This window comes from Notolepis coatsorum, assembly GCF_963971535.1.
Source record: "Notolepis coatsorum genome assembly, chromosome: 8".
In the NCBI taxonomy this organism is placed as follows: domain Eukaryota; kingdom Metazoa; phylum Chordata; class Actinopteri; order Aulopiformes; family Paralepididae; genus Notolepis; species Notolepis coatsorum.
In genome coordinates this window covers 82,610,393-82,625,591 of record NC_140172.1, presented here as the reverse complement: position 1 = coordinate 82,625,591, position 15,199 = coordinate 82,610,393, and the positions used below count along the sequence as shown (strand labels likewise).

Here is a 15,199-nt window from a genome sequence, read left to right as displayed (position 1 = left end):
TGCCGGTGATCAGCTGATGGTTTGACTTCTTTCAGGGTTTTCATGTGTTTGAGATTGTTGCTGCCTAGTTGCCTTGAAATTAATTGCAACTTTGTCATGAAGGCTTTCACATGGCTATGCATTTCATGAGCAAAAATGCCCTTGCCCTGCAGTTGTGTGTTCAGTAGGGATGGGTACCGTTCACATTTGAACCGATACAGTACCGGTACCTGTGAATCGATACCGGTACCCAACGGTACCTTTTTTCTGTAGTTTAGTCTCTAAAAATGTTATCTACCTACCTCAGTTGTGAAAAAAGAAATCCAAACTTCAAATAACCACACTTTCGACCGTTTTCGACTGCTTTGTTGTTGAATCAAGTCAAATCCTAGGTAAGCGTATATTGTGCGTGTGAACGTTGACATGAAAAGAAAAAAGTAAAAAAATATATATATATAAAAAAAAAATATATATATATATATTTTTTTTTATTATCATGTAAACTTTCGCGGGCCGGTCAGAATACGGCCCGCGGGCCGTACAATGCCCAGGTCTGGTCTAGATCCTGCCGTATTTTTATCATAAGTACCCGTGAAGTTGTACTTAGTAGTTTGACTCAGCGTGGGGAATATCTCTATGCCTAAGTATTTAAAATTTTCCACTATGGGGATATCAGCTGGTAGTCGCACCACCTTGGCCAGCTCATTAAGAGGTAGGCAGGCTGATTTGTTCCAGTTAATCTTAAAGCCTGACAATTTACCAAAGTCGTCGATTATTCCCAGTAATTTTGTGGCCGACCGGGAGGGGTCGTCCATAAAAATCAGTAGGTCATCCGCATAGAGAGCAATTTTGTGTGGTGTATTATTGACCATTATGGGGACGATGTCCTCCGATTGCCTAATAAATTGGGCCAATGGTTCGAGGGAAAGCGCAAATAGTCCTGGGCTCAGAGGACAACCCTGTCTAGAAGATCTGGAGACTGGAAAAAGTGTGGAACAGTTTTTGCCTGTCAGTATCATTGCCGACGGCGAGGCATACAGGACTTTAATCATATGAATAAAACTCTTTCCAAAACCCATAACCTCAAGTACCTTCCACAGGTATGACCATTCTAGTCTGTCAAACGCCTTCATGGCATCCAAAGACAGAACTGTGGATGGAGCTGTATTGTCTTTACGGTTATCGACTACATGCAACAGCCTCCTAAGATTATCTGCAGCCAGGCGCCCCGGGATAAAACCAGTCTGATCGCAGTGTACCAATACCGTCATAAATCTCTGCAGGCGGCGGGCCAGCACCTTGGCAAACACTTTTAGATCGGCCCGAGAAGACTCAAGGGCCTATTGCTACCACAATCATTGGGATCTTTATCCTTCTTGAGAAGTAAAGAAATCAATGCCATGTTGACATCTCTTGAGAACCCCCCATGTTCGATAGTGTAATTGATCATATCGAGCATTAATGGACCCAGTTGGTCCCAGAAAGCTAAATATACCTCGGGTGGAATCCCATCCCAGCCTGGTGCCTTACCCCTCTGCATTTCACCAATCGTCTCCCTAAGTTCCATAAGAGTGATCGGTTTCCCCAGTTCCTTAGCCTCTTCCTCAGAAATGTGGGGTATCTCAAGCCCGCCAATGAACGATTCAAATTTAGAGTCGTCGAGATTAACCTCTGAGCTATATAACTGTGAGTAAAACTCTTTAAAAGTGTCGATCTTTTTCGAATCAGTAGTGACTGTACCCTGTCGCGTCTTGATCGAGGGGATATCCGAGAAATGATCATTCGAGCGTATTTTCATTGCCAATAGATGGCTAGGCCTGGAGCCGTGAAAGTAGTAATTTTGCCTTGTCCTATGTATCAAGAACTCGGACTGTTGTTTAAGTATGGAGTTTATTTCTTTCTTGACTATCTTACGTTGTGTGTTTAGTCGTTCACTATAGTTAGTTTGCAAAGATGCGTATAGGTCCGCATATAATGTTTCCAGTCCTTCTAGTTTTTTTGACCGGGATTTACGCAAATTGGAGGCGAAAAGTGTGACATGACCCCTGATAAATCCTTTCAATGCGTTCCATAGGACCCTGGGGTCATTGACCGTGCCAACATTGATCTGCAAGAATTCAGCTAGTTTACTCCTGAACTCAGAACAGAAATCATCGTTCTTTAATAAGGTTGAGTTAAAACGCCACCTGGGAGCTCTCGTGGAGAGCCTGCCAAAGGTTGCCACAAGGAAAATCCCCTTGTGGTCCGAGAGAGCCAGGGGAACCAATGAGACGTCGAAACTATCAAACATATTAGGGGACGCGAATGCATAGTCTATTCGAGAGAAGGTTTTGTGTCTGGCTGACAGGTGAGAGTAATCCTTGAGGGTGGGATTGGATAAGCGCCATAGGTCTGCGAGCCCTGTGTCCTGGGCCCACATCCTGAGGGCCTTAGAGCAGGGGTTCTCAACCTTTCTGCTGCCAAGGCACCCCTGTGTTCAATAAAATATTCCAGGGCACCCCTACATACGATAAAGACTTTTTCGGTCCTGTCTTTTTTGCTACAATGATGATACAATGATTCTTTATTTGCCGTGCTGTCGTTGAGATGTTTTGTTGTTTGTTTGTCTTTGTTGCTTGTTGGTGAATCTGCAAATATGAATTGCCCCACGCGGGATCAATAAAGTTGTCTGAATCTGATGACAAAAGTGCTTGCTTTCAAAATAATGTTTATTTAAGAAAAAACTGAAAATCATGTATTTTTTTTTAATACAGAAAAGGATCACTAAAGTGCTATCTGTTGCAGCTGCACTGTTCTCCATAAAAATAGCATATTTGGATAAGTTTGACAATTTCTCAAAAACAGAAAATCATGTATTTTTTTTAAATACAGAAAAGGATCACCAAGTTACCATTTCTCAAAAAATATAAATAAATACAGAAAATAAGCACTCGTTCACTCAGTGGACATTTCTAGCTCAATGCGAGGTCCGCTGCTGCTGGCTAATAATACGGTCAATACGTGGGGAGATATTTGACAAGGCAACACGCATGTCATCATCAAGGCTCAACTTGGCCCTATATTTTGTTTTCAGAGCTGTCATGGATGAAAAGCCAGCTTCACACAGATATGTGGGGCTGAGTGAATGGTATCAACACCTTAACTGCTGCATCATGAGATACTTGGTACTCAGCACCACACTCTGAAACTAGCTCTCCAGGTGGTATCAGATGAGATTTCAATGAGTTCTTCCAAGAGTTTGGATGGAGATGTGTCAGGAAGCTTTGTCTCAATGTTGTCTGTAAAGTCTTTTTTTATCCAGAGTGACTTAATGATTTTCAGATTTTTAGAAATGGTCAAACTTATCCAAATATGGTATTTTCATGGAAAACAGTGCAGCTGCATCAGATAGCACTTTAGGGATAATTTTCTGTAATCCAAAAAATTATTTGGATTCACTATAAAGTGCCTGTTCACTATAAAGTGCCACGTTTTGATATATTGAGCTTTAAACTTTAAGTAAATTTTTTGGAACACGCAACCTAAAACACCTTCCTCTCCCAAACTGTTCCTGCAATTGTTTTATGTTGCATGATGATCATGGATACATTTATTATGTATTGTATTTTTTATGTTTAAATATCAACATAATCTGTCTGTCCACCCTCAGTACATTTACTATCAATATAATATAGTAGTCTGACTTCATCATATCTTTTCAAACGCACACACATAGAGGGAGAATGCCCCCCCCCCCCCCTCCTTCCAAGTCCCCACCCTGCTGTTCTCTGTCGCTCTGAACAGGGCTTGTTGTTAGCTTATGCTAAAGGAACATTAATTCGGGTCTTAAACACAACGTGGCCACAAAGGAATGGCAAGGATTGCAAAGCATGTTATATGCATTTGACCCGTTGCGGAATAAAACAGCAGGGATTTGTTTTGGGTCGCAAAAACACTATCCTTGCTGTGTTTCAATGTCCGCGTTCCAGATCCAGAGTATGCTACTACTGCTGAGCTGAGAGACTCTAAGCTCACTGCCTGCTGTGTTGAGATGCATCCTTATTGGCTGTGTGCTGTAGAGCGGATATGAGTCACGACACCACGGAGTTTCAAAATAAGAGTATCATAATGACCTAAATGTTGCTAGCTTTCGGAGCCTAGTTATTTAGCTGGAGCTGCGCGTGGGCAGAAATGAGACCCGCTATAGGATTTTCAAAATAAGACTGTTGTCATTCTATATTTTTAAAGAACATTGCCAGGCATCTCGCGGAACCCCTGGCAGCTCTCCGCGGAACCCCTGTGTGCCGGGGAACCCCTGTTGAGAACCGCTGCCTTAGAGGACCGTTTTTGGTCGCTTGTTTCAGAGGACCCGGACCTATCCATCTCCGCATCCCAGCATGCATTAAAATCGCCACCCACAATGAGAGCGTATCCAGTAAGTTCCAACATATTCTTCGTGATTGTATTATAGAACGCTGAATCAAATGTGTTAGGGGCATACAATGCTATTATTGCCATCTTCCTATGAGAGAACTCAACTTTTGCTATAGTAATCCTTCCCTCCGTGTCCGACCACACATCCAGGACTTTGATATCAAGGTTACGTCTTGTAACTATGACGACTCCTTTCGTCTTATCATCGGCTGAGGATGAGGAGATAACGTGATATTGTCGATTTGCTAGCCTTGACACATCACCCACCAATAAATGCGTCTCACTAAGGAGAGCAATGTCAATATTTCTTCTCTTCAATAACCAAAGGACACTGGCACGCTTGTGTGGGGCGTTAAGACCCCCTGCGTTCCAAATTAAAATATTCAATTTAGCCATGGTCGAGTTTGTCTAAATGCGTAGAGAACATACCAGTGCAGCCAGGCTGAGTACAGAGGCGCTGATCCAGGCGGGCCCAGACAGTCAATCCCAGGAGTTCAGAGGAGGAACAATTACACACATATAAGACAACAGTACATAAAACACAGAAAAATACCACCCCAGTTACAACCCCCCCTCCTTCTACTCTAAACCCTAACCCACCCGTCCTATTATTAACCCTCCTATACCCACTCTCCAATCCCCTCCCTATGCCCCATCCACTAAGGATGGTCATCTTCCTATCATTTCCCACTGGAGTCATGGATCCAATAAGACGCTCTCCACTCCGACCCCCCTCTAGATAAACCCCTGATTAAACCCCCACTAGTCCAATAAACACAAATAAAAATTAAAATTAAATTCAATAAAGATATCGGTCGAAAACCACTGTGAGCCTTGGCCCTAACATGAGACGACTATAATGGAAAAAATAGCCATTATTATATAATAACTCAACATCAACCTGTAACCATCTACTTCCGAGTCTGCGTATTAATGTTGCAATGTTATAGCATAAATGGATAAAGGAAAATTCAAAACAAAATTAAATTAAAGCATACCAGCAGATAGTCTAAGGCAGGATCGGATCACAGTTAAATTGCGCAAACCGATGTCATTAAACAGCGACAATAAGAAGAAAGGGAAAAAAGGGTTATGGTCAAAGTGCACGCATGTAACAGCCCCTCTGATCAGGCACAACGGCTGGAATGACATAACCTATGTAAGAATAGAATTAAACACCTTCATTAACCCGGGGATAGTAATAAGCTATACCTGACACAACCTGTTATCATATATTGTATATATATATTCAACCGACCTTCTACTACTGGAGCCCAAAGCTCAAAACAGCCTGGATATAAAAATAAAAGCATACAAGTTAGTTAAGGACCCGATCACCGTTGAATTGTGCAAACCGATGTCACTTAAACAGCAACAACAACCAAAATACGTAAACATTAACGGGTCTCGAATGTCTCGGCGCAGGCGATAGACACAGCCTGCTAGCTAGCCCGAGGCTAGCGCGTAAGCTAGTGATGAATCCGGCTAGCACGCTAGAATCTGTTTTGTACATTGTTCCGCTAGCTCGCTAGCTTTCATAGAGGCGACACACACGTACGACCATGAGGTCAGCATTAGCAAGTAACAGAAGTCATTGGGATGCCCCGCTAGTTTGGATGGGCAGTGGACAGTTAGCATGTCTGGGCATGACAACAAGCATTTGTGAGTAGTCCGCCCCATCAATGTATTCAGGCCCACATCGCCAAGTCACTCACCCGACATAGATATCAAGCTACAGTCTCGGCTATCCCCTCGAGATATTCCTTCGCTTTAGCCAACGACCAAAATGAACGGCGATCGTCCTTACCCAGCACAGATAATTTTGCGGGAGCGAATAGCGTAGGCCTCAGGCCTAGTTTCCATAGCCTGGACATGACCACTTTGTATTCGCCTCTCTGTGCTTGAACCTCCGGCGTAAAGTCTTCGAAAATGGCCACTTTGTGATCGCCAAGACTTAGTTTACCCCTTCTGGCACGGGCCGACCGCATGATGAGCTCCCTCTGCTGAAGCCTGTTCAGCTTGACAATGATGGGCCTCTGCTCTTTGTTCACTCCAGGATTGGTCTTGCCCGCTCTGTAGGCCGATTCACATACGGGAGGGCTGGGGAGGACATCTTTCCCCAGTATTTCCTGCAGCAATTCCGGCATGGTCTCCGAGAGACGGCCTCCCTCGTTGCCCTCCGGTACACCAACAATCCTGATGTTGTAGCGTCTCTCCCGGGACTGCACAATTACAGACTGTAGTTTGGCAACTTCAGCCTGCCTAGCCAGCAGGGAGGTCTCCAGACCCGCCATCCTCGCCTTGTAGTGAGACCTCTGTCGTTAGCGTGGCTAGTTCGTTAGCATTAGCCGAGGAGACAACGTGCAGCGACTCCATCTTGTCTTTCAACGGGTCGACCGCCAACCTAATTTCCTCTGACATCTCCCGATGAAGGTTATCAAAAAATTCCGCCTGCACTCTTCTTTGTGTTTCAGCGAAGCGTGTCTCAAAGTCTGCATGGAGTTTGGTCATGACCGAGAGTACAGCTTCGCTTATCTCACTGATACCGGGCGACGGCGAGGTTAGGCCCGGTGGCAGTTTGCCGGCTGGGGTGCTCATGGATCTGGTCTCCACCACCGACATCGCAGAAAGTTGAAAAAAGTCGACGACAGTAGTTGAAACTCGACGACTCAACAAGCAGACAAATAACAAATAAAAATAAAATAAAGACTAATGGGGAGAAAAGTATATTTCGCACGATAGAAGGGAGCTCACGTGAAACACGTCTACTCCATGATCGCCTAGCTCCGCCCCATAAATAATACAATTTGTTGATTAATCCCACTGGTCACAATGGTGACCGTAATAATGTTTTTGTTATAAGGCTCTGCAAATGTTACTGAATGATGTAGCAATGTATTTCCAGCTAAATTGAAATAATAAACAAATAAAGGGTCTCAATTAAATATGTGGTAGTAAAAATAACCTGTGGGAGGATTTCAACAAGATAAATGCGACAACAGTGCAAAATATTTCACTATAATATTTCAAAGCAAAAGAAAAAATATATATAAATTATTATTTTTTTAAAGGGGAACTATTTTACTATTTCTTTCACTATTGGGCACTTTTACACAATTCCTGTGAGTTTATGGAACACCTCTGTAATTTTCTTTTTTTTTCTCATTGTTTTGTATTTCTAATCAAGTACTCAAAAACAGCATTTTTCTACCTCAAGATCTTAAGCCGTTTTGAGCCTGGGCTCCAACCACTGTGTGGCCTGATGCCACATGGGGCCACATTATTATGCAGCTGAGTCTCTCTGACATCACAAATCAGCACATTTTCAGATGTCTCAGTTCAGTGAGGGTGAATATTGTGAGAGGATAATTGGAAGAATGCGCCAATATGAGAATTAGAGACATAGATCATATTAATATAAGTCCACATAGCTAGGAACCAATGCTAAACACTGAAAAAGGCCATTTATAAGATAGTTCCCCTTTAATGCTGCCCCCTGTGCATATGAAAATGCCCCCGCGTGCCTATGCAGGCACGCGTGCCTAGGGTTGCCTACCCCTGCTTTATAGTATTGCTATCTGTCCATTCTCATTGTCAATTGAGTTCATAAACCGTCCCTTCAAAATGGCTTAAAGAAAAAAAAATGCATCAATAGGTTGTAATTTTATAGCGCCGTGAATATAAGCATTATAGCGGATTTTGTCTCGTATATTTTCTGGAAGGCTAGTTATAGGGCTAATAGCTGCTAACATTATATTCAACTGCATTTCCATTTTACATATGTTAAAGAAATAACTCAAACTGCATATCATTGGGACTGTCCCAAAGCATGTATGCATCAAAGGGGGGGGGGCGGGGGACGTCGATTATTATTATTGATTACCAATAACAGTGGTCGTGTAACTAGCCACATACGCTGCTCGGCTGGTTGTGTATCATAGCAAGCTCTGATCCGGCTGTAATTTATGTGAAAAAGATCTTACCATGAGCCGGTGAGATACCCCCGAGCATTTCCCCGTTATCGATCGGCATCTGGTAGATCGATATGTCCATTGGCTGATGATAAATCCCCTTATTCCATGGTGAAATCTGCGATTTGAAACGGAATCCACGGTACATGATGCTGGTTCAGGATCCGGGTACTAAAATCAAATCAAATCAAATTTATTTATAAGGCCCGACAGCACACGTTAATGTCCCCATGGGCCGTACAAGTCTTCTTTAAACAAGTCAAGAAGAAAACATAACAATAAGTCAAGAACAGAACAAGAACACCATAAGGTCCAAACATTTTTAAATAAATGCAAATAAATGAAAGAATGCAAGCACTCCCAGACATACCCCACGTGAAGGTAAGGAAAAACTCACTAAAACCTAACAATAGGGAAAAATGCTCCACAGGCAGTGTGGAGGAGAGAAACCTTAGAAGGGCCATTCAAGGGGGGATCTCCCTTCTTAGATGTCGGTGATAGTAGTGTTGCAGACTAACAGTTGGTAAGCATGCACTCAAGTGTGTAGTGAAACACAGATGAGTGCATGCAATAGCAACTGAACATTTTGAAAGATTAAAGATAGAGCTGATAGCGATAGCAACTGAACATTTTGAAAGATTGAAGATAGAGCTGATAGCAAATCTATTTGAGGCACAGGGGCGGCGCAAAGAGGGTCACGTCCTCCCCGTCTTAATCACGGGACATTCAACACTCGGTCATTGCTCAGGGACAGCCGGAGACAGGGAGATAGGGGCGGCGCAGAGAGGGTCGCGAACTCCCCGACATCATCGCGGGACGTCCAGCACTCCGGTCACCAATAATTCAAAATACTCCATTGAAAGGGAAAAAAAAGTCATCCATTCGCCCACAGGGCATACTGCAGTGGAGCGATGGCGCCCCTAAGAGGATCTGGCCGGTATTGCACGTTCTCGATTTCACAGACTAGGGAATATATGCAGTGCCGATCCGCGACCTTGACCCGGTTATTAAAATGGTATAGAAGCAATAACAACTTGCCATGGCTTTATACGTGATTCTGTCCACAACGCATGGATTCGAAACCCGTATTTATATGTGGTTGGGCGGCAAAGTGTTAATGAACTGAAAATATCTATCATTAGTGAAGATTGATTTATATGAAAACCGATGTATGTATAATTTAGCTAGCTCGCCAAGGTTACTGTGATTAAAGCAAACTTTAATAAAAAAAAAATTACAAAAAATAAATAAATAAAAAATCTTTTTATAAATTATTTTTTTATTCTAATTTTTTCAGGTGGGGCGGGGGGTCCCGTTAGCGGGGCGGGCCGCCCCGCCAAGGCAATGGTAGCGGAAACACTGACTTAGGTATGTATTTTAGGCGGATCTTCAGAAAATAGGGCTTAAGAGGTTAAAGTGTAGGCCTAGGGCGGTCGGGTGGCGTAGCGGAGATTGCGCTCGTCACCAATGCAACAGGCTGCGGTCTGGACTCCCGGAGTCAGCATTGCCTGCGGCGTGGGCCGATCGTCATACTAACTCGTTTGGCTGAGTTATCGGGAGGGAAGTCGTGGGTGGTAATCTGGCGTTGTGGACAGCGACGCCTACAGGTCAGGTCTGGGCGCCTGCTCAGCGAAAGGCAGGAAGTGGTGAAGGCAGCGTGACCTCCCACGCGTTACACTTCACCAATGAGAGTCCTCACTGGCAGGTGAAAAGAGAGCCGCTGGCTGTCTCTGCATGTGTCGGAGGAAGCATGTGGTAGACTTCAGGGTTCCCTTGTACCGACCAGTAGGGGGAACATGCGCACAACGACCAGGTAGGGGAGGGGGGGGGGAATTGGCATAACGACTAAAATTGGGATGGGGAGAAAAGCATAGAAAATCAGGCGGAGAAAAAGACGATTAAAAAATAAATTATAACCAAAAAAATTTGTAGGCCTGAAGGGTCATCTATTGTTGGTCTATCTGTTTCTCAGAGGTGATAATTTCATGACCAATCAGAGCTGACTATTTCACTGATGTCACATGCTGAAACAGTTATCCTGGGCCAGCTAGCAAGCTGGCTATCAAGCCAAGACAAATAATTCATTCAATTGATGGGAATAAATGGGATAAAGATGTGTCTGACAACCGTTTTGTATGCTCAATTAAAATTCTCTGTATTAATGTATAATATTTTATGTAAAATACCATTTAATTTAAAAGATAATATATACCTTGCTTTATTAAAGTGTCAGTATTACTGGTACATTGGTCAGATAGGCACATTTTTTTTTATTAAAAAAAATAAATCCCAAAATATGTTTTGTCTTTACCTCCTTCCCCCACCACAGCAGCAGACGCCGTGCGAGGACGACGTGGATTTCTCGGACAAAGACGAGGCGGACTGCGAGGTGGAGGGCCCCAGTGACTGCCCGTCGGTGCGCGTGGCCACCACCACCCTGCGCAGCCACCAGGGGGTGGTCATCGCTGCCGACTGGCTGGTGGGCGGCAAGCAGGCCGTGACTGCGTCCTGGGACAGGGCCGCCAACCTCTATGACGTTGAGACGTCCGAACTGGTCCACTCCCTTACCGGTAGGATGAGAGGAAGGGATGGGGGAGAGGAGGGAGATGGGAGAGGAGGGAGAGAGAGAGGGAGAGAGGGGGAGAGACACAATGTCCACAATACGGTCATGACGAGCGATGTACAGGTGTTTGTATGCATTACATCTGTTTGTTATGTGTGCAATGGATTCTAGGTGTTGTGAATCCTGATGGTTTAAACAGAATGGACTGTGAGTTTGAGGATACCAAGTGGACAGATTGTATTGAGTGGGTAATACCTGCAGTCTTGCTTTGATGGTAAATTTGAAAACATCCTCACCAACAGCGGCGTTCTTATACACTGAGTGTGAGACTGAGTGGTCAGCAAACTCCAAACAAGCTAGCTTTCCCTGTAGTCTGAGTCCACACCAGTGCTGCCTGATCTCAGACTGCTTCATGCTAAGCAGAACCCTCCTTGCAGAGTCTCTGTGCAGTTCGACAGTCTCTTCCTGCGGTGTTGTGATGTTGGCCTTCACAACCACACAGGGGTCTGTGATAAGTTCATCAGAGACTTCAGTCTGTGTGTTGGTGGGTCTTGTCCATTTCAGCTGAACTCCAGTCTGGTTGCAGAGGTCATTGAGATCTGGCCAGTCAGACCAGACCCCGAAGCCCTTGGCCCGAGAGTCCAGTTTCCCAGAGTCTTTCTTCCTGAAGCCGAGGAAGTTATTCTGGTCTGCGGTGGCCAGGGGGATCTTCCTTCTGCGTAGATCCAGCAGGAGAGAGGCCCTGGCCATTTCTCTGACGGTGACATCATCATTGTTAAGCATGTGGAGCAGGTGGGCTAGCCTGGTGGCTATGTCGACATTGGGGACTCCCAGCCCTCCCTCTCCACATGGGAGAAAGATCATGCCCTGTGTGGAGTGTGTGTTGAGGCCTACCCACTTTCTGACCAGCTGAACAGTTTTGTTTGTCATTTCTCTCAGTGCCTTGAGAGGGATGTGTACATTGGCAAAAAGGTGTTGGATTTTAGCCAGAGCCACCTCTCTCACAGCCTGGAACTTCATGATGACGGGGAGGGGGGACAGGTCAATTAGGTGTAGACGATGGAGAAACTCTGTAGTGAGCTCCTCGACCTGCTCCCCCCACTCTCCAGCGATGTTAAACCTGTGGCCAAGGTATGGGTAGGTCTCGTTATGGGAATACACCTTGATGGGTTGGCCCATTACAAGAAAGGAGGGGGGGCTTGTCGTTCTTGGCCTTATACCAGCGGTTGCCTCCACTGCGGCGCTCATGGAGTACGGCGCACTTGGCTTGCTTCACCTCCAGCCCTGATCACTGGAGGAACTCATCAGTGCGTGCCAGCATGTTAATGATGACATCTTCCTGTCGTGATGACACCTGCACGTCGTCCGCATATCCCTGAACAGGATTTGGGGATCGGACATGCAGAGGAGCGCACTGATAAATCCACTTCATCCACTGGTTGAGTGCTAGGATGAAGTTCACGGCACTCCAGGGACAGACAGTTTTTATTCCAACCTTCAGTGCAATCGGCTCTGTGAGCTGCTGCCCACAGATAACTTGGATAAATGAACCTTGGTATACACTGGATACAATATTCACAAAAGGCTGAGGCAGGTGTATTTCCTCTAATGTTTTTAACATCACCTCATAGGAGAGTGTACCAAATGCGTCTCTAAAGTCCAAAAACAGTGTAGAATTTGGATGATTTATGTTTGAAATCGTCTATTCCGGTTTTTAAGCAAAACACATGTTCGTTCATTCCCTGTCTGTTGATATAAGCTTTCTGATGGGGGGAGAGAATCCCTGTGTCCACCAGCCAGGGTAAGATGCGGGTGAGTAGGCACTTCATAAAAACTTTATATATAGTGGGCAATAGTGAAATGTCACGCCAAGTGGAAGGATCATCTGGGATATTTTCCTTTTTTGGTATTCTATGGATGAGGGCCCCTTTCCATGAATCAGGCACCTTCTCATTGATCAGGCAGGCATTGAAGATATGTGTGAGTGTCTGTGTTGACGTGGGCCTGGTAGCTCTCAACGTCTCATAGATGACCCCATCAGATCCGCTAGCCTTGTTATTGTGAAGAGAAGTCAGAACTGCATCCACCTCTTCTGTTGTAAAATCATGGGTATCTGGGAAATAGCCTGGCTTTATTTTGTCAATGAAATTGTACCAAGGGGGCGTGGCCAGGGGAGTGGCAGCGCTTGGTGCAGTTTGACATTTGGCTTTATAGTAGTTATACACATTGGTTGTATCACTAACAGTGGGGGGGGTTCGGGAAAACAGCTATTATTCAAAATGATATTGATTGCCTTTGATTTTCAGTGTTGCCCCACTGCCCCATTTCTCTGCGCCTCCGGGAGTAACAGCAAAGTAGAGGGGGGAGAGAGAGGGATAGAGGGGGGATAGAGGGGGAGAGAGGGATAGAGGAGAGAGAGATGGATAGAGGGGGCAGAGAGAGCGAGAGGGGGGAGAGAGGGATAGAGGGGAGAGAGAGGGATAGAGGGGGGAGAGCAAGGGATAGATGGGAGAGAGAGGGAGAGAGATAGGGATATAGGGGGGAGGGAGAGGGGGGAGAGAGAGAGGGATAGAGGGGGAGAGAAGGGGGGAGAGAGAGGGATAGAGGGGGAGAGGAGGGATGGGGTGGTTGCAGCGTTTCCGTTAGCCGGTAATTACCGGTATTTGACCGGCAAAATCTGTTGAAGTCCGACATATTTAATCTCTCTGGGCATAATGTCCGGTGAAAATAATTCCCTCTAAGCACAATTTGATTATTTGAATTGTATTAAAATAGGCAAAAATTAAATAGCCTATGCGATGAACGAAACAATCATTACATTTGTTTCATCGTTGCTTCACCAAGCAGCCGGTCTAATAATGACAACGCTGTGTCAGCGAGAGCTTGCTGCTGCTAGATTTGCGAAAAGCATGCAGCTGCAGACCCACAGAACCCGCCAGCTTTGCCGGCACAGTGCAGTACTCCAATTCAGCCATTGGCAATTCAGCTGTTTGGTGGGGGGCGCTGCTGAGCGGTCCCCAGACCGGACCTGAAAACACCGCTGCTCTGTGGGTCTGCAGCTGGATGCTTCTCGCAAATCTAGCAGCAGCAAGCTCGCGCTGACAACAGCGGTCATTATTAGACCGGCTGCTTGGTGAAGCAACGATGAAACAAATGTAATGATTGTTTCGTTCATCGCATAGGCTATTTAATTTTAGCCTATTTTAATACAATTCAAATAATCAAATTGTGCTTAGAGGGGATTATTTTCACCGGACATTATGACCAGCACCAAGTCGTTGGGAGGTGGAGATATACATCACGCAAACCCACGATAATGTTGCCGTCTCTCTCTGCCAAATTTCTCAGTTCTTCGCTTGATATAATTAATACAAATGTCCAATATAACGGAATTCGTTAGCTCATAAAAATGTGATTATAACAGACTGCTGTTTATTAATGTCAGGCAGACTGCCCACCGACACCTCAAGTCGGCAGCAGCACGAAGTCTCGAGGGACTTATTTTATTTGGAATATATTAATGACTGTATATACGCAAAAGTAGCCTAGTTTTAAGTTAAAATATTATAAATGCCTTGAGGATGTCATTCTTTATATAGGCCTATCAATTGTTTTTAAGCTCAATAAACTCTGACCGGAATTTATCCCATTTGTCCGGTAGATTGAAATCTACCGGACACTCAGACCTGCAAAAAAAAATTCTAACAAAAACCCTGGGTGGTTGATGAGAGCGGTGTGCGTTTTTTATGTTTCTGATAACATAACTGACCAGCTATGTTTTAATGTATTTTTATTGCATATTAACTCTTTCAGTGCCAGCAGGGGGCGCACGATTTAGTGCTTGAATGCCCACCATCCACTTCAATGTTGGCGTTAAAAACGCCTAATCTATATTTTTAATTATGGCTATGTGTCTAATCTGCCCGTCGCTTATCAATGACTCGTTTTCCAGTCAACATTGTCGAAGCGGATTGTTTTTTTATCGGTTCATTCTCGTTTTATAGCATCTTGAAAAGCCCTCGTTTAAGGAAAATAAAAAGATTCCATGATAAACGGAATATTCTAGAATACACAAAAACGTTCTAATTTTTCGGCCTATTTATGAATCGTTTTCAAATAAACGCTAGATTATCGATAATATATGTGTACGTATGCACGCTATATAGGCGATCTGATATCTGATCTGATATATTTTCTGATCGCTCGCACAGCCAAACAGCCACATCACACATAGGGGAAAAGCTTATATCTCTGTGAAAACAGGTCTGATTAT

The 15,199-nt window shown here is 44.5% G+C and overlaps 1 protein-coding gene across 2 annotated transcripts in view; it reads left to right on the top strand.

Annotated features, from left to right (window-relative positions):
* The window catches only part of LOC311233839 (WD repeat-containing protein 37), a 110,993-nt gene that overhangs the window by 60,805 nt on the left and 34,989 nt on the right, over window positions 1-15,199 (top strand). Inside the window, exon 10 of one of the 2 annotated variants that reach the window (XM_084320879.1) lies at window positions 10,696-10,933. In XM_084320879.1, the coding sequence (XP_084177005.1) occupies window positions 10,696-10,933 (238 nt within the window). Of the gene's footprint in view, window positions 1-10,692; window positions 10,934-15,199 lie in introns of both variants that reach the window. The other variant, XM_084320878.1, reaches the window with a different exon arrangement.